The sequence below is a fragment of the Sphaerodactylus townsendi genome, linkage group LG13 (assembly GCF_021028975.2).
Source record: "Sphaerodactylus townsendi isolate TG3544 linkage group LG13, MPM_Stown_v2.3, whole genome shotgun sequence".
NCBI classification, from domain to species: domain Eukaryota; kingdom Metazoa; phylum Chordata; class Lepidosauria; order Squamata; family Sphaerodactylidae; genus Sphaerodactylus; species Sphaerodactylus townsendi.
The window spans coordinates 4,879,368-4,905,795 of record NC_059437.1 but is presented as its reverse complement, the minus strand read 5'-3'; the positions used below and the strand labels follow the sequence as shown (position 1 = coordinate 4,905,795).

The 26,428-nt window shown below is 46.9% G+C and overlaps 1 protein-coding gene across 10 annotated transcripts in view; it reads right to left on the bottom strand.

Annotated features, from left to right (window-relative positions):
- Positions 1-1,449: 1,449 nt before the first annotated feature.
- The window catches only part of ACSL4 (acyl-CoA synthetase long chain family member 4), a 59,801-nt gene continuing 34,822 nt past the window's right edge, over positions 1,450-26,428 (bottom strand). For all 10 annotated transcript variants that reach the window (XM_048514321.1, XM_048514318.1, XM_048514315.1 and 7 more), the window contains exons 8-16: positions 25,390-25,513; positions 19,177-19,248; positions 17,544-17,683; positions 15,791-15,963; positions 15,031-15,105; positions 11,534-11,725; positions 9,759-9,873; positions 8,002-8,159; positions 1,450-4,311 (exon numbers count right to left, since the gene is read on the bottom strand). In XM_048514321.1, coding sequence (XP_048370278.1) covers positions 4,154-4,311; positions 8,002-8,159; positions 9,759-9,873; positions 11,534-11,725; positions 15,031-15,105; positions 15,791-15,963; positions 17,544-17,683; positions 19,177-19,248; positions 25,390-25,513 — 1,207 coding nt within the window. In that variant the 3' untranslated portion in view covers positions 1,450-4,153. The remainder of the gene's footprint in view (positions 4,312-8,001; positions 8,160-9,758; positions 9,874-11,533; positions 11,726-15,030; positions 15,106-15,790; positions 15,964-17,543; positions 17,684-19,176; positions 19,249-25,389; positions 25,514-26,428) is intronic.

Genomic DNA, 26,428 nt, shown 5'->3' with positions numbered 1-26,428 from the left:
CCTGAGGCGCGCAGTAGATAACCTCATTTTAATATCACTTTGCCAATAAAGAGGCACTCGCTCCACAGATAGCTCACTGGCCGTTCCCATCAACCTAACTGTGTGTCTGGCACACAAACCTCACTCTAGAAGACAACTCCTTCTAATTTCCAGAGGATGTCTGAGCATGTAGCGTTGCCTCTCCCCCCCTGTAGCTGGATTTTTGTGTATCTGGAGAAGAGGGGAAGGCCTTTCAATGAGAGGAGTTATGACCCAAAAACAGTATGCAAGCTTTTGAGTTCTCCAGGAAAAGCTGGATGTTAAAAATAAATGCTGTTTTGGAAGTTTCCTTCAAGTTTCACTCTAGTTCTGCATGAGAACAGGTGGGCAGAACATCTCTTCATGCGTTTACAAATTGAATGGAGCTAGCATTCAACAGTGCCCCCTGCGTGCTCCATTCCATCCACTTATTCAGCTGCATACGTTGACCTAGTTGACCTAGCCCAGTGATGGCGAACCTTTTCGAGACCGAGTGCCCAAATTGCAACCCAGAACCCACTTATTTATCGCAAAGGGCCAACACGGCAATTGAACCTGAAAACTGAGGTTTTAGTTTAGAAAAAATGGTTGGCTCCGAGGCGTGCGTTACTCGGGAGTAAGCTTGGTGGTAGTTGGTGGCTTTGCTTTGAAGCAACCGTGCAACTCTTCGAACGGGTGAATCACGACCCTAAGAGGGTTTTACTTGCAGGAAGCTGCAAGCCCCATGGCCAACAACCGAGGGATGGTGGCTTTATGGAGAGTCTTCCACATAAGAAAATCAAGTGGGGATTTAACCTACACTTCTTCCACCAAAGAGCTAAGGTCTCTTAGGTTTTAATGCTATCAAAATAATGTCGAGGCCAGCGGACCCCAGGCCGAAAGCCTAGATAGGCGAACTCTGTTTCGCATGTAGTGCCCACAGAGAGGGCTCATGGTGGATTTTTTTCATATTGTTTTAAAAATAAAACCACTATTTTTATCTCGAGCTTACAGCAATTATGAAACGATCTCAATTTCTAAAGAAGCTATCCATTTTTTTGGAACATATTGCAGGTGCCACATTGGGAAACAAAATGTGACTCAAGTCATAGACGGTGAGACAAACAGCCACGTGTGGCTCTTGACCCCCCAGAACGAGTGTGAGAACGTTGCACACTTAGGCAAAATATCTTGGGCAAGTGTATCCATCGTGACCATGTTTGCTGTGGAGAAACAAAAATATCCTCTTAAAACATTTTGCAGCCATTAAGGTATAATCCAAATTGTGAAGTTGTTAAAGAAAAAAATATCTCTCCTGTATTCGGGAGATTGGTCAACAAAACTTATAAGAACAAAACAGTAAAAGTGACTGTACTGGATAAAACGTATGATGGGGTGTATTCTGAAGAACCTTCGCAAAACCCGCTGTCAGATTTAATCACGCAACAGCCATTCGCTCCATACATCTGTTGTATTGCAATTGTTGTGTTTGACAGAAAATCAAATAGTGGGGTTTTTTTGTCTAAATAGAAGACCAGTTTTATCACAGAATGAATGTAACAGACCACAAAGACAAGCTCATTTTAAAAAACCAAAAAAAAAAACAAACCCCACCCACCCACTATCCACACGGGAAGCATTTCCTGCATATGTAAACAAGTGTATGCGTTTGGTTAAAGACCCACCAAGAGGCAATTTCCTGGTCCCTTTTGCAAAAGGCTAGAATTTCCTGCCCCTGTAAGCAGCAGCCAGATTTAACTTGAGGGTTTGGGTCTCTACAAGGTTGGTTGGCCGTGTGCTGGTTTGGCTGAATAAATTAGTCAGGTGAAAGTCATTAAAAACTCTTGTTCGTTGATTAAAAACTACAATTGGTCCTCTGGGATGGGATGGCTAGTTTTGGTCAGAACCGCTAGTCTGTAGGTTTTAGCAAATTTGCTGTTGGCCAACCCCACACATACACCTCATATAAAGAAAAACTTGCCCGGCTTGCATTTAAAACTGCTCCCATGTGCAGAAATGACACATCGTATAAAAATCCCTTCATTCTTCAGTTAACAATACCAGATTATTATTTTTTTCTTTTGACCATAATATACACATTTAAATATTATGAATAAAAGAATTCTAGTTTATAAATACTTTAGATCCAAGTAGAACACATTGCAATCAAGGGCCACATTTTTACAAAAATGGAAGCAACATATATAAAAGGATTCAGAAAAAAGTGCAAAGTAGAACAGCATCAAGAATCGCCACATCTTACAGTATTTCTGGTTCAAGTATGAACTGCTAGCAGGGATACACAAGCCCAAAGTATGGACAAAAAAAGAAGAAGACACTCTGTCAAATGCAGCACATAAAATGTGCAAACCGTAGTGGATTCTGCGCAGCATGTTTATAATGAGTTGCAATCGTTATAAATATGCTGTGCAGAACCCACTCACGTGAGGCTCACGGCCTGCCCCGCCTTCTCACACCAAGAATTTCCAGTTTTAAAACAAAACATCGTCACAAACAGAAAGACAAAACAAGTTTTAAGTACAGGGTTCTCCCTCTTCCGATTAGCTCCTTAAACGACAAAAAGACTAAAGTTCCAAAGACCAAGTTCACCACAGTTAGAAATTTACAGCTTCTACAACTTGTTTTGTGTGATATATGAAAAGATAAAGAGAATGCCCTTTCAAAGTGAAAAAAGTAAGCTTAAAAAAAAAACCCAAACAGAAACCAAACTTTGGATAAGATTTAATTCTTGGTGTGTATGAGTTTGAAGGAACAGGCAGAGAGATCCCCAGATGTCACACCTGTGATGTACAAGTGTGTAAAAGATCCTTCCGACAGGTCCGTGCCAGTTCTTTACCCGTCAAGGTTTGTTTTGCCCCACTGATTTCAGAGATATAACCTAGTTTAAATAAAGTCTTTGAAAACGTGTGGATGCCAGCAATCTCTCTATTGTACAAGCCAGCAGAGTACTGAAGAAGGCAAACGTCACTAGCCTATCTTATTTTGAAGACTATTCTTTTGAGGTTTGAGTAAGGAAAGAATCTTTGTGGCAGTACTGGAAATGCAGGATGGAAAGGTAAAAACGAACTGCGGACGGCCAATTATTCACCCCCTCTTAATTGTTCTGGGTTCCCTTTTAGGCACTAGAGATGCTCAGAATCCTGGCATGCGGAAGATGGCAGCGCTGAATTCCTTTGCCTCACAATTCAATTCAGAAGTTTGAGAACAGTTCAGCCGAGGGAATGTTGTGATCTATGCTCAGGAAAAGGCCGAGGATATTGGAGAGAGTGGCTTTTAAAGCTACAATTACGTTTCTTCCCTGTAGAGTAAAAAGGAGCAAACTGGACTTGGGCCCTTAATACTCGAGGGAAAAGTACCACAAACGCCTCTTCTCTGGGTACTTTCACATAGCTGAAATTTCCTCTTTAGCAGCTTAACTACAGCCGGCGTCACTGAACGGAAGAGAACTCCTTCGGCAACTTCACAGCTAAGAAACCCGGTTAGCTGCATATACATGGGGCAAAATTCAAGCAGCCAGCCGTGACGAGTCAGTTCTGGCTGTGTGAAAGTAACCATTCATTCAGCACAGGCGCTTCCCCTTCTTAGTCTCTTAGCTCTTCCCGGTTATAGTCAAGTTACACAGAGCTCCCTTCACCTGGCAAAGGGCCTGAGATGGCAGACCACGAAGCAGCATTCTGTGCAAGCTACCGGCTCAGTTCTCTCTGCTCGTTCTTCACTTTTTCTTGTACAGTGCACACATTAGACACAGGCTCAATTCTGGGGGGAAAAAACCCCCACCATGGAACCCTCAAATTCCATAGGAGTCGTTATAGGAGGCGAAATAGAAGAACGAAACAATGGTTTGGCCAGGGAGGGGGTTTCATGTGAACACAGCCATCCAAGGACTGGCAGTGATCAAATGAAAGAAGGCCATGTGGCAGTGGTCAGTCATTTTAACAGCATCTTTGAAAGAGTCGTTCAGAAAACGAGCGCTGCTCCTTCTCGGAAATGGGAGGGCGGGTCGCTCGTCTCGGTTTCATGAAGGGCCCCCTCTCTCTCCATTTGCAATTACAGCCAATATTTGGGGAATTAACATTCGTCACTCAGTCTGTGTAGGAACCCTGAACAGCCTCCCACTTAAGAGGTGGCTTGGAGGTTATTTACCTCCGTACATTCGTTCAATGTCATTGAGGTAATGGTTCTTCAGCTCCTTCCGTTTCAGTTTGAAAGCGTCCGTTACCAGGCCGGTCTCTGGGGTCCAGGGTTCTGGGCTTAGCCGCACTTTGACTGGTATTTCAAATCGCTCCAGCTTCACTACAGGAACAATTGGGGGGGGCGGGGGGGAGAGAATAAGGAAACAAATATTAACAGTCATATGACTCGCGCACGTGTCCATGGCTGACGTTCACTGGCACGCAACGCAGCAGAGAGCAAAAACTTTTCGTTAGCTAGATCTTGGAAGCTCAGAAGGATTGACCACGGTCAGCACGTGGACGAGGGACGGCCGAGCAAGTCCAGGGTTGCTACGCCGAGGCAGGCAATGGCAAAACATCTCTCAACATTTCTTGCCTTGAGAACTCTTTGGGGTTACTATAAGTCACCTGCGACCTGATAGCACTTTTCACCGCCAAAACTTTCAAACTAAGCCAGCGGTTTTCGAGTTTTAAAGAAGAAGAAGAAGAAGAAGAAGAAGAAGAAGAAGAAGAAGAAGAAGAAGAAGAAGAAGAAGAATTTGGATTTATATCCCCTCTTTCTCTCGTGCAGGAGACTCAAAGGGGCTTACAATCTCCTTGCCTTTCCCCCCTCACAACAAACACCCTGTGAGGTAGGTGGGGCTGAGAGAGCTCCGAGAAGCTGTGACTAGCCCAAGGTCACCCAGCTGGCGTGTGTGGGAGTGCACAGGCTAATCTGAATTCCCCAGATCAGCCTCCACAGCTCAAGCGGCAGAGCTGGGAATCAAACCCGGTTCCTCCAGATTAGATACACGAGCTCTTAACCTCTTACGCCACTGCTGCACCACACCGTGTGAGATACGTGGGGCTGAGAGAGTTCTAAGAGAACTGAATAGCCCAAGGTCACCCGGCAGGCTTCATACGGAGGGACAGGGAATCAAACCCAGGTCTCCAGATTAGAGTCTGCTGCTCTTAACCACTACACAACGTTGGGTCCCCAGGGGTTTTAGAGCCCACCAACACCTTTCCTGGAATCTGCCAAATGTTTCTAGAAAGTGAGTGGGGCCAGAACGGACTGCTGCCCAGCAGGGTTTCTGACTGGCCACAAGAGATCTGGTTGGCTATGCAAATTAAAGTAACATGTTTTCAGTGGCAACAGCCACCCTAGTGGGGTGCTGTGTGTTTTCCGGGCTGTATGGCCGTGTTCTAGCAGCATTCTCTCCTGATGTTTCGCCTGCATCTAAGGCTGGCATCTTCAGAGGCCACAGATGCAGGTGAAACGTTAGGAGAGAATGCTGCTAGAACATGGCCATACAGCCCGGAAACCACACAGCACCCCAGTGATTCCGGCCGTGAAAGCCTTCGACAATATATAGCCACCCTAGTGTTGGTTTTAGTCTCTGTCTGACTCCTCTTTCCCAGTGTATTTTTAGCAATGACTCCTTTTGTACCCGGCATTTGGAATGAGCATGTATTTGTAATTCCATTTCCCCTGGTGCTTTTGTGGCTGTGCTCTCAGCCCAGAATTTCAAAGGTACCCCCGGGCTCAAAATGGTTGTGAACCTCTGCTCTAATCATTGTAATCAAATGCTCTGGCATCCAGAGGCGTACATATGAAATTAGAATACACCTGCTCTTAACCACTACGCCATGCTGGAAAAAATAGGCATGGTTTTTCATTTAGGAGAAGAAGAAGAGGAGTAGGTTTTTATACCCCTAAGTAGTCTCAAAGTGGCTTATGATTATATTTCCTTCCTCTCCCCACAACTGACGTCTTCTGTGGTAAATGGGGCTGAGAGAGTTCAGACAAAACCCCAACTGGACCAAGGTCGCTCAGCAGGCTTCATGTGAAAGAGTGGGGAATCAAACCTGGTTCCCCAAGTTAGAATCTGTTGATTTTAACTGCTACACCTCTACTTATTTCCAAGAGCTTTAAATATCCTTTGTGTCACTAACATTAGCCACTAGGTGGCAGAGGAGCCATGAATTATGATAATGAATGGCAATTCGCTTTCGGTCTGAACTCCAACCAGCAGCTTTCCTCTTTAGGAGAGTTTGGTCTCCTCCTACATGCTTGCAGCTTTGTTGGGTCAGCTTCCCTGTCCCAAAGAAGTCAATCAACCAGGCTACGAGTGTGTAGTTAGGGCAGGCATCAGCACAAAATCCCAAGAACCAGGCACTGCTGCACACGTTCGCTCACTGTTTGACAGGCTTTGGCTTTTCATGACACCCCATTTCCTAAAACAGATCTGCACTGAAACTTTTAGTTCTAGGCTGCATTACTTGACCCATGTACGGTCCTTACCCTGTTTCCCCGAAAATAAGACAGGGTCTTATATTAATTTTTGCTCCAAGAGATGTGTTGGGGCTTATTTTCAGGGTATGTCTTATTTTTTTCCAGATCAGCTGCGCCGGGGAATCTGTAACTAGGGCTTATATTTGGAGTAGGGCTTATATTTCAAGCATCCTCCAAAAAAAATCCCTAAAAATCATGCTAGGACAGTGATGGTGAACCTTTTTGAGACCGAGTGCCCAAATTGCAACCCAAACCCCACTTATTTATTGCAAAGGGCCAACCCGGCAATTTAACCTGAATACTGAAGTTTTAGTTTAGAAAAAACAGTTGGCTCCCTCTTCCTCCGACCCACCCGCTCGAGCAGGGGCCAGCCTGCATTAGCCTCTAGAAAGTCCTGCACGCACCGCTCTGTGCCTCTCTAGCATCTCTGCCTCCTCTTCACTCCCCCCCACCTCCCAGGCAGCAGCCACCTGGGGCACAGGCACCAGGCCCACCAGCTGAGTCCTCCCCGCTCACCGTGGTGCACACACGTCATGCTCAGTGGCCCAGGCCAGCCTAGATGTGTGTGTGTGTGTGTGATTTTCCAACCCCCACATGACGAACTCTGTGTGCACGTGCCCACAGAGAGGGCTCTGAGTGCCACCTCTGGCATCCGTACCATAGGTTCGCCATCACTGTGCTAGGGCTTATTTTCGGGAAAACAGGGTAGTAGTGCCTTGGCGCTGAGCAAAGAAACCTTGGTGTGATTTGCTGTGCAAAGCTACCCATGTCAGCACGATTCAAGCCAGAGGAAGCACTCGGTGACAGGACAGCTGTGAGCTTGGCTGTGTAAGCGTGAAATCCAATCGAGTTTGTAGGAATCTTGAGAATGCAGAGAGACGCAAGCCCTGGGCAGCTGAACTTCTGCCTCTTGTGCTATTCCCCTAGGCTACTTCTCTGCCCTTAAGAACATAAGAACTTGCCTGCTGGTTCAGACCAGAGTCCATCTAGTCCGGCACTCTGCTACTCGCAGTGGCCAACCAGGTGCCTTTGGGAGCTCACATGCAGGAGGTGAAAGCAATGGCCTGCTGCTGCTGCTGCTCCCGAGCACCTGGTCTGCTAAGGCATTAGCAATCTCAGATCAAGGACGATCAAGATTGATAGCCACAGATCAACTTCTCCTCCATAAATCTGTCCACGCCCCTTTTAAAGCTATCCAGGTTAGTGGCCATCACCACCTCCTGTGGCAGCATATTCCAAACACTAATCACGTATTGTGTGAAGAAATGTTTCCTTTTATTAGTCCTAATTCTTCCCCCCAGCATTTTCAATGGATGCCCCCTGGTTCTAGTACCTCTCCCTTAAAGGGGAGAGGGTGAAAAACTGGATTTCTAGAAGGATCCCATCCTAAAGCAGCAGAGCCGTCCCCTCACCCCACTGACAATTTACTCTGCAGGAAGTAACCAATGCATGCAACATCCGTTTTGGATTTCTGCAGGACTTTTACACACAACCTCGAGCTCCGTGTGGGACAGAGAAGCATCACTCTTTGCTTACTTTTGTCAGCCACCTCCTTAATCTCTTTCAGGATCTCAGATTCCATTATAGGGTTGTTACAGATGTCGACCCAACCTCCGGTCACACCTTTCTGCTCAGCGAGATTGGTGAGTTTCTTCTGATTTGGAACCACAAAGCTGATCACATAAGACTGATCACTAGAACAAAATGCAAAAGAACATCAGGTTAGTCCTAGGCCTTCACTCAGTTGTCTGTGAAACTATTTGCAAAGCATGGACTGGGCTCTGATTTCTGACTTCACACACCTGAAGAGAAAGGGTGCAGGGGAATCTTTGGCCGTGACACATCCAGCCCACAAGGGCCAAGAAAATACAGTCCCGTACTTTTAAAAAAAAATTTAAGCCTTTATTGGCATAGTCAGAAAGAGTTACATAAATCACGAACAATTGCATGAATACATGATAGATAAAAGGCCCCACGGGGAGCACAACAAATACGTTCTACTGGGAACTCTCAACTACCTCCGCAATGAAATTGGCGATCTCTTCACAAAGACTGGGGTCCGAGTTGTTTAACAATAGAGATAACCTAGTCAGATCAGGCAGCCCAGATTGGAAGAAAAAAAATGTAAGTTGGTATATTTAGATCTGATGTTATCAAATCGGGTGCAGTGCAAGAGTTGGTGAGTCAGGGTTTCGACCACATTAAGTTTGCAACTGCATAACCTAGCGGATTTATCTAAATTGCTGAACCTACCCTTTAATAGGGCAGAGGGCATCACGTTAAAATGTGCAATGGTAAGGGCTCTCCTTGCGCGTGGGTTCGTTAAGGAATGGGGGTAATAGGCCATACCTCTCTGCTCAAATGGAATTAGGAGTTGTGTTGGAGAGCAGGTTCGTTTGGCTGCTAGATGTAAATTTGCAAATTCTAGATCTAAAAGCCGATCTCTGAGCCTATTGTACGCTTCTGATTAGGACATTAGGTAGAGTGATTCAACAGGCAGGCCGATGGAAATAATCTTTCTCTCGATTAGAGAAAACCAGGGGTTAGCCTGCGTGTCCTGTAGTGTCAATGAGACAAGGGAGCATTCGGATGGCAGGTAGTGAAGGCGGAGCCAAAATCTGAAGGCTCTAAGCCAAGCTTTATGTTCTTAGTATGTCTCATACTAAGTTCAGCATCTACAGACAGAGGCTCCTAAGCAATATTACCATGCTTCTGCACAAATGCCGAAGACCAAGGAAAGGGACAGGTCAAGAATTACAATAAAGCAGTTTTCGTAAAATATATTGGCAATGTTCAGATCCTACATAATTGGCATATATTAATGGTTACCCATCAGATCCCTAGAAGGAACAAATGGTAGTCTCTCTGGCCCTTTCAGATGACTGCTGTAATTGGGACCAAGAAAGACCCTCTGTTGTTTAGTTCATTTATACCTGCATTAAGTATCATTTAATTCATTTTACAATGGGGACCCCAAATAGCTTACCTCACTTTCCTCTCTTCCATTTTCACTTTATTATCTACCCTGTAAGGTGGGTTAGGCTGAGTGTGTGACCGGCCCAAGGTCACCTGCCGAGTTTCCATGGCAGAGTGGGTCTCCAAACTGGGTCTCCTGGATCCTAGTCCAATGCTCTAACCACTACACCACACCACCTCTATCTGACACCTGGTCTGAATTTATGCAGCACACAGTGAAGTCTTTGAATGCTGGAAACGCAGGCTGCTACATTTAAATCTCAGTCGTTCCTTGAAAAATACACCTTCCACAAGAACCCGACGTTATCGAATCTCACCTTTTGGCATAAGCACAGATGTTGTCAATCAGCGGACAGTTTTTCAGGACTGCCTCGACCTTGCCCAGCGATACATATTCTCCCGCCTGCAGCTTCACCAAATCTTTTTTGCGGTCTAGGGGGAAATGATTGGGCAAAACCGTTAGTGCTTTGCGGTCCAATCCAGACCCGGGGCGGATGAGGACAATGCTGCTGCCACGCTCCTCCGTACGTCTTCCAGGCAGTGTGAGGAGGCAGCTGGAAAACCCCATTCACCCAAAAGCCTTCCACGGGGCTTAATGGAGTTACACCACCCAAAAGGTTGGCATAAGTCCATTGACTTCCATGGGATTCTCAGGCTCCGCCTTCAGGAATGCCTCCAGCTACATCTGCCTTCACATTAGACCGGTGCAGCGGTGGAAGCAGTGCCTGCCTCCCTATTTATCCTCCTGGTCTGTGTACATGCCACTGAACACCAGCTGGGAGGGCAAACACTTCCTGTGGCCATTCCGCCTCTCCACATCTGGACTGGGCTTTGCGGAGTTCACTCCTGAACGTAGGAGTCATCCAATGTCGGAAATCTGTATATATTATAGCTAGAACGTTGGGCTAAAATACTATGTTATGTATTATTTATGCCATGTTATTCACTTCTTGTTTATTAATGTTATGCTCTTGCAGGATTATTGCTGTTGTTTATTGATGTTATGCTCTTGTTGGTTACTATTGAATGTTATGATTACTGTTGTTGTTACTCTGCAGCGGTTGTTCACCGCCCTGAGCTCTTCAGGGGTAGGGCGGTATACAAATGTAATAAACATAAACATAAACATACTGGGCACAAATGTGTCACAGAGAAAGCTCAAAACAGACCAGCCATCTTGAATACTGATTCTGATTGGTTTACATAAAAATGTAGATCTCATTTTAATAGTATTAAATGTCACTCAAAGACGCTTCCAAGCACCCCCCCAGTAAAATCGCACTCAAGGTGAGGGTTGCATTCAAAGGTCTTAAAAAAACAAAGAAGAAAAATTAGCCTAGTAAAGGCAAGAAGTGCTTGTTTTGCTGTGCAGCTAGTAGTCAGAACACCAAACTTCTTGTAACATTTTAGGGCATAAAGAGACAAGTGACAATAGCAAGCGAGATCACCATCCTGATAACAGACAATGTTTTCAGCTGCATTTTAAGGTTGAAATTCCACAAACTACACTGACCTGGGCATTATTTATAAGAGAGAGGTAGGATATACGTTTTCCAAGTTTACTTTTTTTTTTGCTGTCAAGTAACAGCTGACTTGCCACAAACCCTTAAAGCAGGGGTGTCAAACTCGCAGCCCTCCAGATGTTCATGAACTACAATTCCCATCAGTCCTTCCCAACAGGAGCATTGACTATACTGGTAAGGGCTGATGGGAATTGTAGTTCGTGAACATCTGGAGGGCCACAAGTTTGGCACCTGTGCCTTAAAGGGTTTTCAAATCCAGAGGTGGTTTTGCCATTGCCTGCCTCTGCAAGGCAACCCTGGACTTCCTTGGTGGTCTTCCACCCAAGAACTAACCAAGGCTGATGCTGCGGCCACTCGTCCAAGAGTAGATGAGACTGGCCTAGCCTGGGCCAATCAGGTCAGGGCAAATAAATATAAAAATGTTTCACACTGCTCTTTCTAAACTAGAGGTGGCCAACCTATGGTGCTCCAAATGTTCATGGACTTCAATTCCCATCAGCCCCTGCCAGCATGGCCAATTGGCCTGTTCTAAACCGAACTAGGCCCAGTCATCCAGACGGGGTACCCACCTATGATTTGCAGGCAGCCGTCAGGGTGAAACTCTCCAATGTCCCCGGTACAAAACCACCGTTGACCATTTTCATCAGTGATGAAGTCTTCTGCCGTTTTCTCTTCGTTTCTGAAGTAGCCCATGGATACGTTGGGTCCACCAATTATAATCTCACCCCTGGGGTTTGGTTTGTCTCTATTTGTGTAGCCTCCTGGAAAAAAAAGGTTATTATAAAATAATTGATGAATCCGGTTATAAGCTCTTGACTTCTGGCAGCCACTAAGAAGAGGAGGAGTTTGGATTTATATCTCCCCTTTCTCTCCTGCAGGAGACTCAAAGGGGCTGACAATCTCCTTGCCCTTCCCCCCTCACAACAAACACCCTGTGAGGTAGGTGGGGCTGAGAGAGCTCCGAGAAGCTGTGACTAGCCCAAGGTCACCCAACTGGCGTGTGTGGGAGTGTACAGGCTAATCTGAATTCTCCAGATAAGCCTCCACAGCTCAAGTGGCAGAGCGGGGAATCAAACTCGGTTCCTCCAGATTAGAATGCACTGCTCTTAACCACTACGCCACTGCTGCTCTCTAAGAAGTGAATCAAAGTGAATCAAAGCTAATCTAACCTCAAAACGAAGCAATATGAAAACAAAGGTTCCACCTAAAAATAAGTTAGCAGCAAGGATTAGCTACAACATTCACTTAGCAAAATGTCATCTTCAATAGGACTAATCAATGCTAACGATATCCAGCCTGTTACATGGATACTTGGGCTGGAAACACATGCTCACCAACTTGGAAGCAACCTTATTTTATTTGTTCATTTATAAAAATTTATACCCCACCTCATACCTGCATCTCTAGGCAACTTACACAGGTTAAAAACCATTTAAAACCCGCAACAAAACAATATAAACAAAATATAACAATGAAAACAACATTATAAACAACCCCAAACTCCACTCCCATGAACAGCAGCTGCAGAGAGGGTTTTCAGTGAAGCTAATCAAATGCCTGGGTGAAGAGAGAAGTCTTCACCATCCACCTCCAGTGGTGGCGAACCTTTGGCACTCCAGATGTTATGGACTACAATTCCCACCAACATGGCCAATTGGCAGGGGCTGATGGGAATTGTAGTCCATAACATCTGGAGCACCAAAGGTTCGCCACCACGGAAACCCATAAAGAGTAGGCACACGGTGGATCTCTGAGGGGGAGGCTATTCCAAAGGTCCGGGGGCAATCACGGAGAAAGAACACACTTCTAAGAAAACGGGCTCAGAATTGGGATGCCAGATTTACTAATGAAGTTACATACTACATAACCTTCGAAGATTAGCTAGTGCTTGTGAGACATCTCTCTTTTGGGGGACCTGTTTGGAGCCTCCCCCTCCCCCCCAAGCTTGAAGGAGGAGGAGGCAGCATCGGTTTTTATACCCCACATTTCCCTATCTTTAAGGAGTCTCAGAGGGGCTTACTATCACCTTCCCTTCCCCTCTCCGCAAGAGCTGGTTTTTATGTATGTTATTTTACAAGTTTGTATTCTATTTAATGTATACTGTTATATTATGTTGTTCGCCGCCCTGAGCCCTACGGGGATGGGCGGGGTATAAATCTAAAAATGAATGAATGAATGAATGAATGAATGAATGAATGAATGAATGAATGAATGAATGCCCTGTCTTCCTCTACCACAAGGAGTCTTAAAGTAGCTCACAAGCACCTCCATCTCCACTCCCCCGCTTGTGAGGTAGGTGGGGCTGAGAAAGTCCTGAGACAGCTGTGATTGGCCTAAGGTCACCTGACAGGCTTCATGTGGAGAACCTGGTTCTCCAGATCAGTCTGCCGCTCTCAACCACTGACCACGCTGGCTCTTTCTTTTTCCCCTTGGATCTTTGACATCTGAGATGATTTAACCCCTTAGGGTCTGGGAAAATCCTGCATTCAGATAAGGATGGGGTCTCCCAAATTAATGGTCACTCTTGTTCCCCAGCAGGAGGGAATGTGAAAACCTGAAGTCCACTTCCAATGTTTCACATAGAGAATCGAGATTCAGGGGGTATCTTTTTTTATACAGGCGCACTGACGTGTTTAATGTTAATAATTCACCCATGGCTCTATCTCCAACCCAGGTAAAAGAAAGTCAACTGATGCAACGTCAAAGCTAATGCTAATACACAATCACAAAACGCGTTGCATCCACCACTTTTTATGTGCTTAAAAAGTGCATAAACAATAAAGTGTATAAGACATCCTCGAAAAATAAGACATAGTAGAGGTTTTGCTGAACTGCAAAATATAAGGCATCCCCCAAAAGTAAGACGTAGCAAAGTTTTTGTTTGGAAGCATGCCCGACGAACAGAACACAGAAAAATAAGACATCCCCTGAAAATAAGACATAGCGCATCTTTGGGAGCAAAAATTAATATACTGTCTTATATTCGGGGAAACACGGTATACAATTCAAATCAAGTGCAACAATGCTAAACAGCAAGGCTCTATACACTTAACAGCTTCCGAGACACAGTTCCCAGTTGCAACAAGTCTCAGCTGTAAAAGTATCTGCGTTCATACGCAGTGTTACCAGTTTGTTATCTGCGTTGGGCGTGCTGTCGCGCTTTAAGCTTATTGGGCTTGAAACGTCGTTATCTTGTAGCAACTCATTTAACGGAGTGCCAGAGAATCAACCGGATCCGTCTGTGCGACATGAACGGAATGCGCTTATTCTAACCATTTTCGAGTAGTATTCATCAGATTAGACTTTCATTTTAGCAGCCATAATTTGGGGTATATACCCTGTTTCCCCGAATATAAGACATCCCCGGAAAATAAGACGTAGTAGAGGTTTTGCTGAAGTGCGAAATATAAGGCATCCCCCAAAAGTAAGACGTAGCAAAGTTTTTGTTTGGAAGCATGCCCGACAGACAGAACACAGAAAAATAAGACATCCCCTGAAAATAAGACATAGCGCATCTTTGGGAGCAAAAATTAATAAACACGGTATTTTAGGTCAAACCTTCACATCCATGCACATCCCCATCAAGCACGTCAACGGAAGCTGTTAAGTGTACAGAGCCTTGCTGTTTAGCATTGTTGCACTTGATTTGAATTGTATATATGCACTCTATCTCCAACCCACCTGTATCGCCCATAGGGACAGGTGGGGTCAAATGACCCTGGGCACAGCGCAGGGGGTGGGGTGGGCGTGGCAAAATCGCCCCCCCTTCCTCCCCCGCACCGACCTGACTCAGAAAAGCTGGGTTGGCACAGGGGAGGCGCCTAAAGACAGAGCCGTCCTGCTGCCACAATGTCCATCCGAGCTGCCTCTTTCCCTCCCCAGACCCTCGGGGGTGCTGCCGGCCTGCTGCTGCTGCGGTGTCCGTCCGGCCGAGCTGCCCCCGAGCACAGGGTGGGGGGGTCGCTTGGAGCAGTTGCTGTCCCCGGGCACCATTTCCCCCCCGATACGCCTCTGAGATAGAGCCACAGTCAAATGTACCGGAAATACCAGCAAAGCATCTTCTCACCTTCTTGCCAGTCTCTCAATTTAATCTCACAGCAGACGAGAGGAGCTCCTACCCTGCCGGTGCTGTAGTCGGCGACTAGAGGGAAAATAACAGAGGAAAAGAGTAAGATAGCAGCTAAAGCAGTGATGGCGAACCTATGGCATGGGTGCCAGAGGTGGCACTCGGAGCCCTCTCTGTGGGCACGCACACACAGAGTTCGTCATGTGGGGGGCAGAAAATTACCCTCCACACACACACACACACACACACACACACACCTAGGCTGGCCTGGGCCATGAGCACGACGTGTGCGCACCGTGATGAGCAGGGAGGACTCAGCTGGCGGGCCTGGTGTCTGTGCTCCGGGTGGCTGCTGCCCAAGCGGGGGGGTTGCAGAGGAGGCAGAGATGCTAGAGAGGCACAGAGCGGTGCACGTGGGACTTGCTGGAGGCTAGAGCAGGCTGGCCCCTGCTTGAGCGGGTGGGGCGGAGGAAGAGGGAGCCAACCAGTTTTTTCTAAACTAAAACCTCAGCATTCAGGTTAAATTGCCAGGTTGGCACTTTGCGATAAATATGTGGGGTTTGGGTTGCAATTTGGGCACTTGGTCTCAAAAAGGTTGGCCATCACTGAGCTAAAGGAATTTCTTTGACACAACAGAATGACTTTTGAACACAGGAACTGGACAAGAGAGCGGACGGGCCTGGTTGTTCAACAGGCGTGTTAATCTGGATACCAGAGAGCTTCTGGGGATGGAGACTGCAGCTGTCCAACTGCCTCTTACCTTCTGTGATCGTTCCAGCCCCGCAGGTTTCTGTTAACCCGTAACCTTGGCCCACAGGACAGCAGAAACAGATGTTCATAAACCTCTGCGTCTGAGGCGAAAGGGGGGCACCTCCAGACAGCATCATGCGGACGTTCCCGCCCAGCAGGGCCTTTACTTTTTTGAACAGTAATCTTCGGAGGAAAAAAAGAAACCTGGCATTAGCACGACAAAAGCAAGTGCTGCATCCAATAACATTCTACCACAAAAGGCATTCCGCGACCGCTTTCTGACACCGGCAATCTAGCTCTGGATTGCATCCCCCTGTTAGAAGTCTGCCTGCCTATCACCTTTCCAGAAAGGAAACCAGAAGCATACGATTTTCGCTGAGAACGGCAGCTGTCAAGACCATGCTTCAAAATTGGTCTGCCTGGTTCATATATGAATGTGCATGTGAATTTCAGTCAAGTCCGGAAGCTGAAGCTGGTCCAGAATGCAGCGGCCCGGCTTTTGACAGGTGGTGGTTATTTAGATCATATCACTCCTGTGCTACGCCATCTGCACTGGCTCCCGGTGGAGTTCCGGATCGTTTTCAAGGTGCTGGTATTGACCTTTAAGGCCTTATGCAGCATGGGGCCCTCATACCTGCGGGACCGCATCACCCCTTATGTCCCACATAGGCCGCTGCGTTTGGCAGCAGCAGAATTGCTGGTGACCCCTAGCCCCGCGATGATATGGCTGGCCTCAACCCGGGCCAGAGCCTTTACAGCTCTGGCCCCTGCCTGGTGGAATGCTCTACCTCCAGCTGTCCGGGCCCTGCGGGACCTTGGTGAGTTCCGCAAGGCCTGCAAGACGGAGCTATTCCATGGGGCTTTTGGAGGGGCCAGCTGTGGTCCTACTGCCCCCCACTGAAATTGAGGCTGCCTGTTTCCATCTTTTATTATGGTTGGGCCTGATTTATGGATTCCATCACGGTCCCTGCCTATTCCCTCCCTTTCTTTCAGCCTTAGATCGGGCGCCTGCTTTTAAACAACTTCTGTTTTATAAAAACCTTGGTTGTCTTAATTTATAGTTTTTTGCTGTCTGTAATTGCTGTATAGGTTTTAATGGGTTCAGTGTTTTTATGCTGTTGATTGCTGTTCGGTAGAACAGCCGTATTGTGAGCAGCCTCGAGCCCTTCGGGGATGAGGCAGCCTATAAGTTCAATTAATCAATCAATCAATAAAATAAATAAAAGTCCATTTAGGTTAAGAAAAAAACTTCTGTTACAAAACATCACACATCCACGCAGTGGTTTAGCCGACCAAGTTCTAGCATTAGATGGGGTTACTTCAAAAGTGAGCATTTTCAGCCAAAAATTTCTAACTTTAGACACTCTTCATCAGTTAAAGTGTGGCAGACTGCTCACCTACCAGTTCAGTTTTAAACACGGTTGCCCCTTCCTAACTCATCTGGAGTCCATGCTGTTAGAAGGGTGTCATTGTGCTGAGAACTGCACAGCCCACAACCTCACAGTAATAGCCCAAGGTTATAAATCCCATTAGTTCTGACATAAAACACCACTCAAATTGATTGATAGCAGCAGGGTCATGCTTAGGAATTTTGATGGCTCATTAGAAAAAACAACTGCAAAATACATTTCACCAGCTGAATCTCATCACACAACATTAAGATTTGCTCTTCTACACTTTTACTGTGATGCTGCAATTACTCATTTGGCCAGACAAAGGCAGGCCGTACTTACAAGTTACAGAGTGTACAGAACTGTACTTACAAGTTACACAGCGGGGCATCGTAGCCCCTTTTGATTTGCTCCAATTTATAATCATAGCCGATCTTGAACAAAGTCTTTTGAATGTAGTTCATCTCTTGAACTTTACTCATTACGTTTTTATAAATTCGATCCATGATTTCCTGTAAAGATTAAGGGTGGGGCGGAGAAGGGAAGATGAGAGGAAAAATTACTGCTTTGCATTAGTGCAGGTTAACTATCTGAAGCTGGTGGGAGTGGAAAGCACCTGCCCATGAATTTTAAACAGCTTGGTTATTGCAGAACACTTAATGTGCAATCTAGCTGGTCAATCTGTGGTCAGTTTTAGCTGGGGGCTATTCACGGTATAGGCAGAGCAAGAGGAGGCAAAAATGCAATGGAAATATTACATTTCCCTCCTGCCTCACTGACTGACACACTCTCGCTGGTTGAGGTTTTAATACAGCAAAGGCTCAGAGGAGGATACAGAAGAGTAGTCTGACAGTTCTTCCATCTAAACAGAATCGCAGTAGCATCTAAAGGCAATATGCTTCAAGGCAAGTAATGCTGATAACCTTGTTCCCATTTTTCGATAAGAAGTGTGGGTTAACAGACAGATCGTAAAAGGGAGGGCAGGAAGAAGAAGAAGAAGAGTTTGGATTTATATCCCCCCTCTCTCTCCTGCAGGAGACTCAAAGGGGCTTACAAACTCCTTGTCCTTCCCCCTTCACAACAAACACTCTGTGAGGTAGGTGGGGCTGACAGAGCTCCCAGAAGCTGTGACTAGCCCAAGGTCACCCAGCTGGCATGTGTGGGAGTGTACAGGCTAATCTGAATTCCCCAGATCAGCCTCCACAGCTCAGGGGGCAGAGCTGGGAATCAAACCCGGTTCCTCCAGATTAGATACACGAGCTCTTAACCTCCTACGCCACTGCTGCATCAGAGTTGCATCAGTGCTTGGCTCTCATAGCCTTTTCTTACAGGCCCAGGGTAATGCCACTTTGGGGTCAAGAAGCAATTTTCTGCCAGGCTGGATTGGCCAGAGATCCTGAAGGTTTATTTTGCCATCTTCTGGGCATGGAGCAAAGGTCACTGGGAGTGGGGCGGGGGTGGGGGGTGGGGCGTAATTGTGAATTTCCTGCATTGTGCAGGATATTAGACTAGATGGCTCTGGAGGTCCCTTCTGACTCCATGATTCTAGTTCAGTGGTGGCGCACCTATGGCACTCCAGATGTTCATGGACTACAATTCCCATCAGCCCTGCCAGAACAGCCAATTGGCCATGCTGGCAGGGGCTGATGGGAATTGTAGTCCATGAACACCTGAAGTGCCATAGGTTCACCATCACTGTTCTGGTTGCTTCCAGTTTTGGGACCATTACATTCAAACCAGCAGAGGATGAGGTTGCATCGGCTCTGCCAACTGAAGGCTCGGTTTTCCCTTTGGAAGAGTGGCAAGCACAAACCACGCTTTGACTGCTCAGACTGATGACAAACTGTGGTTTTGCTATCTATCTGGAAGCAGCCGATGAACAGGAGCTTCATGAAGAAGGGAAGAGGAGGACTGAGCCCACGACCTGTGAGTCAGTTTACTGGGATTTAAGCACATTTACTGGAAAAAAAACCCTCTCAATGCGGACGCTTTCCTTCATGCTTACCGGTACAGCTGCCATCAAGGTGGGTTTAAGGACGGTACAGTCTCCTCTGCTCCCCTTCTTGATTTTGCTTGACTGTAATGGGAGGGAAGTGAGAAAAACCAAATGTAAATCTTTTGTTGGGGGCAGAGGGCTCAGTGTTAGAGAGCATTGTGAGCTGAAGCCAGTCAGTGTGTGCACAAAAAAGGAAATAACACGTGTTGTATTTCAAGATGTTACAGTGCCCTCTGGCCAAAAGACAGACAGCGCGGTGTATTGGTAAGAGTGGCCAAGTCCATTCTGGAGAACACAAGTCGGCTGTGACTTGATGGGTGACTTTCCATCACCACGGCCAACAGAACCACTCAAGATCTCTTCCTACTCTCTTGCCCTTAACAAACCTTTAGGCAGCCAGAAGGGAAGGGAGGAAAGGAAACATAAGGAAAACAGATTGAGAAACAGGAATTGGCAGATCAGTGATGGAGAGAAGCAAGGAAGATTTAGACCACCTCACACACAAACTCCTTAAATAGGTTAGCAGAGGCCTATTTATTGGGTCAATCGGAACATAAGAAACCTGGAAATAGGGGTGGGTAGCATGGTGGCCAAGTTTGTAGACGATACCAAATTATGTAGGGTGGTGGGAACCGCAAAGTATTGCGAAGAGCTCCAAGCAGACCTTTATAAATTAGGTGAGTGGGCTAAGAAATGGCAAATGCAGTTCAATGTAGCAAAATGTAAAGTGATGCACATAAGGGCAAAAAATCCAAACTTCACATACATGCTACAGGGGTCAGTGCTATCAGTCACAGATCAGGAAAGGGATTTGGGCGTCTTAGTTGATAGTTCCATGGGAATGTCAACTCAATGCATGGCAGCTGTGAAAAAGGCAAACTCTATGCTGGGGATAATTAGGAAAGGAATTGAGAATAAAACTGCAAAGATTGTCATGCCCTTCTATAAAGCAGAGGTGCGACCGCACTTGGAGTACTGTGTTCAGCTCTGGTCACCACATCTCAAAAAGGCTATCAAAGAGATAGAAAAAATGCAGAGAAGGGCAACAAGGATGATTGAGGGATTGGAGCACCTTCCTTATGAGGAGAGGCTGCAGCGTGTGGGATTCTTTAGTTTGGAGAAGAGACATCTGAGGGGGGATATGATTGAAGTTATAACATTATGCATGGGGTAGAAAATGTTGACAGAGAAAAATTTTTCTCTCTTTCTGACAATACTAAAACCAGGGGGCATACACTGAAAATGCTGGGGGGAAGAATTAGGACTAATAAAAGGAAACATTTCTTCACGCAATGTGTGATTGGTGTTTGGAATATGCTGCCACAGGAGGTGGTGATGGACTAACCTGGATAGCTTTAAAAAGGGCTTGGACAGATTTATGGAGGAGAAGTCGATCTATGGCTACCAATCTTGATCCTCCTTGATCTGAGATTGCAAATGCCTTAGCTGACCAGGTGCTCGGGAGCAGCAGCAGCAGCAGCAGGCCATTGCTTTCACCTCCTGCAGGTGAGCTCCCAAAGGCACCTGGTGGGCCGCTGCGAGTAGCAGAGAGCTGGACTAGATGGACTCTGGTCTGATCCAGCAGGCTCTTCCTTATGTTCTTAAGGCCATTGCTTTCACATCCTGCACGTGAGCTCCCAAAGGCACCTGGTGGGCCGCTGCGAGTAGCAGAGTGCTGGACTAGATGGACTCTGGTCTGATCCAGCAGGCTCTTCCTTATGTTCTTAAGGCCATTGCTTTCACCTCCTGCATGTGAGCTCCCAAAGGCACCTGGTGGGCCACTGCGAGTAGCAGAGTGCTGGACTAGATGGACTCTGGTCTGATCCAGCAGGCTTGTTCTTATGTTCTGGCAACTTTTTCAAGCTATTTTCGTTATAGATCGTTTATTTCTAGCGTTATAGCCCATCTTATAGCTTCAAAGAGGTTATCATGACAGCCCAGAAAATGAAACCACAGCTCTTAGTTCTAAAGCACTAATAAGATCAAGGTCCAGTTAAGTGGACACAACGAGGATTACAACTGCTTAAGTGTGCACGTGCTCTTTGATCCCGCCCTGGTTTTTAAAATCATTCCAGGAAAAGGTGGAATCTTTGATTATTGAAGTTGTTAACGCTTCGCTGAATGAGGGTATTTTCTCTAGTCCTCTGAAGTAAGCTGCTTTTCCACTCCTGATTCCACCACCATAACCCCCACCGCTTCAGTACCCGGACCTCAGAAGCATATACCAATCTGCAGGCTTGAAACAAAGACAATTCAGAAACGACAAGAAACTACAAGGGGTTCAGAGTGCAGCAGCAAGATTGTCAGGGGTTAGCCGGAATCTCATCCATTTTAAAATAACCACATTGGTTTCTGGTTTGTTTCCAAGTTCAATCAAGGTGCTACTTAGGAACTTCAAAGTCTTTTGCAGCTTATCTGAAGGGCTGTCTCTTTCCCTATGACCAACTATATCTCCTATGGTTAACTATAGTCCCTGGTTATCACCTTCTGGTTGTTCCCCCTCCCAAGGTGGCCTTCCGGTTCCCACCTTGAGGAAAGGGCTCCCTGAGACAGGAAGGAGACATCATTTTCAGAAGTACTTAGCAGACTATACCAGTGTTATATTTGCCAGAGAAAATCCAGAGATTTACAGCCCCATTCAATGGGTGTGTGCGTGTGCAAATCTGTGGCCGTTTCCGCACGGCCACGATTGGGGTTGGGTCGGCGTACACGACGCCGACCCAACCCCCCTGGGACCGTTCGCACGAACGGTCCCAGAAACAACCAGGAAGACGGCGCCGCGGAGTGCTGTCGCCTGGTCGACCTACCGTTGCTGCAGCCGTCCAGCGTGTCACCAAGGCCTGGGGACACGCCCCCCTGCCCTGCGCGACCGCTCCGGCATCGCAGGGCAGGGGGGGCATGTCCCCAGGCCTCGGCGACGCGCTGGACGGCTGCAGCTACGGTAGGTTGACAGTTGAAAGGGGGGAGGGAGGGCGCCTTCGAGCCGCTGCCGTTCGCATGGCAGCGGCTTGAAGCCGCCGTTTTCTGTAAACCTCGCTGGGGAAGCAAGGTCGGAAAACGGCAGCTTCGCGCCGCTCGGGAGGCGCGGCTGCGCAGCAGCTGCACCCCCTGTGCGAACAGCTCCCTGGGGACGGCGTTTTTGCCGTCCCCAGGGCGCTGTTAATGGCCCGTGCGGAAAGGGCCTGCCTGTAGGAGCAATGCAAGCAGTTTTGGCCTTCACAGATGTCAAGAGAGGATCCATTTTGGCAGCTAGAAGGCCTAATGTAAGATCCTTTTTCTCTCTCATGAGTTCACGAAAGTTCAGAAAGCAGGTGTCAGTGACTGGAGAAGTGCTTGTTTCACTCCAAGTTCATCATCCTGTTAGCCAGCATGAGATCATCCTCATTATTTCATCCAGGGGGTTTGTTAAAGAGGGTTAACTGAATAAGTTTCTCTTTGGAAAGGAGGGGCAGAAATGGGCTCATTGAGAACGTTCTGACCAATTTATCCCGATTGGTTAGTTGATGATCATCTGGTACGGCCTGACAAAACCGTAAATTACTGACATCAGTGAAATTTACCATCCTCTAAAGATCAGACTGTATGACCAGGAATACCAATCTCTCCTGAGTGCTGCACAAAGCTCCTGTTCCCCTCTATACTTTGGGATCACACCCCCGAAATCTAGCCCTGCTGTATACTTAGAACAGCTTGTTAATTATAAGTGCAGATGGGTCATGACCAGAGCAAGGGGCAACTCATTCCCCTCTGTCTATCTTCAAGGTAGTTCCCTTAACATCCCACAAAGTGAGCGTTGCAGTCGGTACTGTCCCAACGCTATAGACTCAATCCCTCATATCCTGCTTTACTGTTCGAGGTATAATGATATTAGAACCGATCTGGGAGCTTTACTACCGCTAGAATTTATGTTTCTCTCAGACAAACTAAAAATGTCTAAGCTATTGAACAGCCCTCATGTAGAAATTTCTGAAGCAGTTGCTACATTTTTAATCCATGTCCTACATGATAGATAACAATGATCCTGTTTTTGTATTTGGAATGTATGGTACTTCTGGTTTATGCCTAATAAAGGTTTTTGGATTGGATTGGATGCTTACATCAGTGTCAGCAATTGCTTTGCTTTTCCTTTGCCTGCACTTTTGCCTCCACTCTGCCTAAAGACAATACGGGAACTTTGCACAAGTGCTAAAGATATCTAGTACCTTTTGCCTGCAAGTATTTTTTTCTATGCAGCCTTCCGTTTTGTTGGTTTATTGCATATCTGATCTGCCCCTTTAATTTTGTGTTTCCTGTTATGTTTTTAAAACTTTATTTTACAATTTTTTAAAAATAATGTTTTAAAAATACACTTTCTTTCTGGAGTCCTGGTTCAGGGCCCACGGCTCGGTGTTGCCACCATCCTGAAGGCCAGGCTGGGTCTTCAATGCTGAGAATTTTGCCCTGCTGGAGGAGTTAATTCGCTGGTGTGCGGTGGTGGGAAGATGTGCTGGATGCCACACCAGCATCCCAGGGGGCCGGGCTGGGGGAGGAGCCAATGTTAGTTGGCTTCCTCCCAGCTGTTTCTTGCATAAGAAGAAGAAGAGTTTGGATTCATATCCCCCCTTTCTCTCCTGCAGGAGACTCAAAGGGGCTGACCATCTCCTTGCCCTTCCCCCCTCACAACAAACACCCTGTGAGGTAGGTGGGGCTGAGAGAGCTCCGAAGAGCTGTGACTAGCCCAAGGTCACCCAGCTGGCGTGTGTGGGAGTGTACAGGCTAATCTGAATTCCCCAAATTAGCCTCCACAGCTCAGGCGGCAGAGCTGGGAATCAAACCCGGTTCCTCCAGATTAGATACACGAACTCTTAACCTCCTACGCCACTGCTCTTAACCTCCTACGCCACATTGGCAGCCAGTGCCCTTTCGCACATGCAGAATAATGCACCTTCAATCAACTTTCACAATTGTTTGCAAGTGGATTTTGCTATTCCGCACAGTAAAATTCAGCTACAAAGTGCACTGAAAGTGGATTGAAAGTGCATTATTCTGCAGGTGCGGAAGGGGCCTCGGACTCACACCATCCAAAAGGTGGCATAAGTCTGCTCATCCCCAATGGGGCTGCTTGGTGGTGGGGGGGGGGGACTTTTTGAGCCTCCCCATGCTGCTGGGCAGCCTCCATTGGAGCAGTGGCTTGGTGTGGCTCAGGCACCACGGCTAGGCGCCCGACCTCTTGGATGGGACTGTTTGGCTGCAAGTATTTTCTTTGGGGAAGGAGGAGAAGTCGGTCTATGGCTACCAATCTTGATCCTCCTTGATCTCAGATTGCAAATGCTTTAGCAGACCAGGTGCTCAGGAGCAGCAGCAGCAGCAGGCCATTGCTTTCAAATCCTGCATGTGAGCTCCCAAAGGCACCTGGTGGGCCACTGCGAGTAGCAGAGTGCTGGACTAGATGGACTCTGGTCTGATCCAGCAGGCTAGTTCTTATGTTCTTAAGGAGTAACGGGGTTTTACTGCATTGTGCACAGTTTTACTTTGGGACTGTCATTTGTCTTGAGCTGCAAGGGAAAACACAAGGCGAGATACAAATATTCTAATAAACAAACAGTAAATTCCCGAAGGCGTCACAAGACAGTTTGATGTTTTGGCTACAATGGACGCCCCCGCAAAAAAAAAAAAATCTATATTGTTTAGCTAGCTTTCTAGGCAGCACTACTGAGGCAGCTGCAAGAGTGCATTCTCAGATGTTATCTCGACTGTATTTCGGCATACAGATCAGCACGTTCTTTATGGTTCGCCTGAGATCATTAACACTTTAACAAGTTGCCTTTAGTGATAACTGGAAGTTATGTAACACTGGGGTGCTGTGTGGTTTCCGGGCTGTGTGACCGTGTTCTAGCAGCATTCTCTCCTGACGTGTCGCCTGCATCTGTGGCTGGCATCTTCAGAGGATCTGATGAGATCCTCTGAAGATGCCAGCCACAGATGCAGGCGAAACATCAGGAGAGAATGCGGCTAGAACTCGGCCATACAGCCCGGAAACCACACAGCACCCCAGAGGATAGATCCTCTGAAGATGCCAGCCACAGATGCAGGCGAAAGGTCCGGAGAGAATGCTACTAGAACACAGCCCGGAAACCACACAGCACCCCAGCGATTCCAGCTGTGAAAGCCTTCGGCAATGCATTATGCAACACTGCCTCTTCCATCACAAAGCAACGAGGGAGCTCGACTTTAACGCCTTACCTGGTCTGACAGCGTGAGCGGAGAGGAGTATCCAATCCTGCAGCCATAAGTAATACAAGAAATTTCTGCGGTCAGTTCTAAGACGTGAGCTAAGGGCAGGTAGCCGATGTAGGTGTCCTTAGGTCTAAAGAGAAAGCAGAGTGTCCTTCAGCATTGCATGAGGTTGCGTTGGTACCTGTTTTTAAATGAAGGCATTTATCACGGCAAAGGGCTGCTTGGAACGATGTTGTGTAAAATGCAGCCAGGCTAGTATTGCCTCAATTCAGACCCTCAGAATAACTACAGAAGTGGGGCAGTATTGTTCTTGCCATTACGAATTACTGGACTCCTTACAGTCAATTATTTTCTAAGCAAAACGTTACCTCTGACCGACAGCAATTTGGGTAAGTTTCCATTTCAAACTCACTCGCCAACCTCCACTACATCATCGAACGCACAAACCTTTTTTCCCTTTGAACTGGTGTTATCGTGACAAGTCTCCAAGGACTGGCAAAGTCGCAACTCTCTGTACTTCTGCACAAATACTGCCCTTGGCTGGCCTTCTCAGAGCACATTTTATGCAGTTTTCGTGGAACTTGGATAACCATTAAAGCATTCCTGGCCTGCAAAAAGGGTTTGTGTGTATTTTCAAAGACAGTTTAAGGGTGTGCTTTTTTAAATGGTAAGTGGTATTGCATGTTTATAGACCCCCGTGGAGCGCAGCTGCAGTGCGGCCCCTGTGTGATCCTCGTGGGAGTCAGTTTTAGGTCGCCAGCTCAAGGTTGACTCAGCCTTCTATCCTTGCAAGGATCAGTAAAACACGTACTTTACTGGCTGGGAGTAAAGTGTGGATGACTAAGGGAGGCCACGGCAAACCATTCCATACACAGTTTGCCTAGTAAACGTTATGATGTGAGGTCATCCCATGGGTCAGCAATGACCTCGTGCAAGCGCCGAGGACGACCTTTACCTTCTTATCACACATTTCTCCCCATTTCATCAAGCACAGAAAAACAGCCACATTAACCACGTAGCTCTGGCTACAACAGCAAAGTGGTAT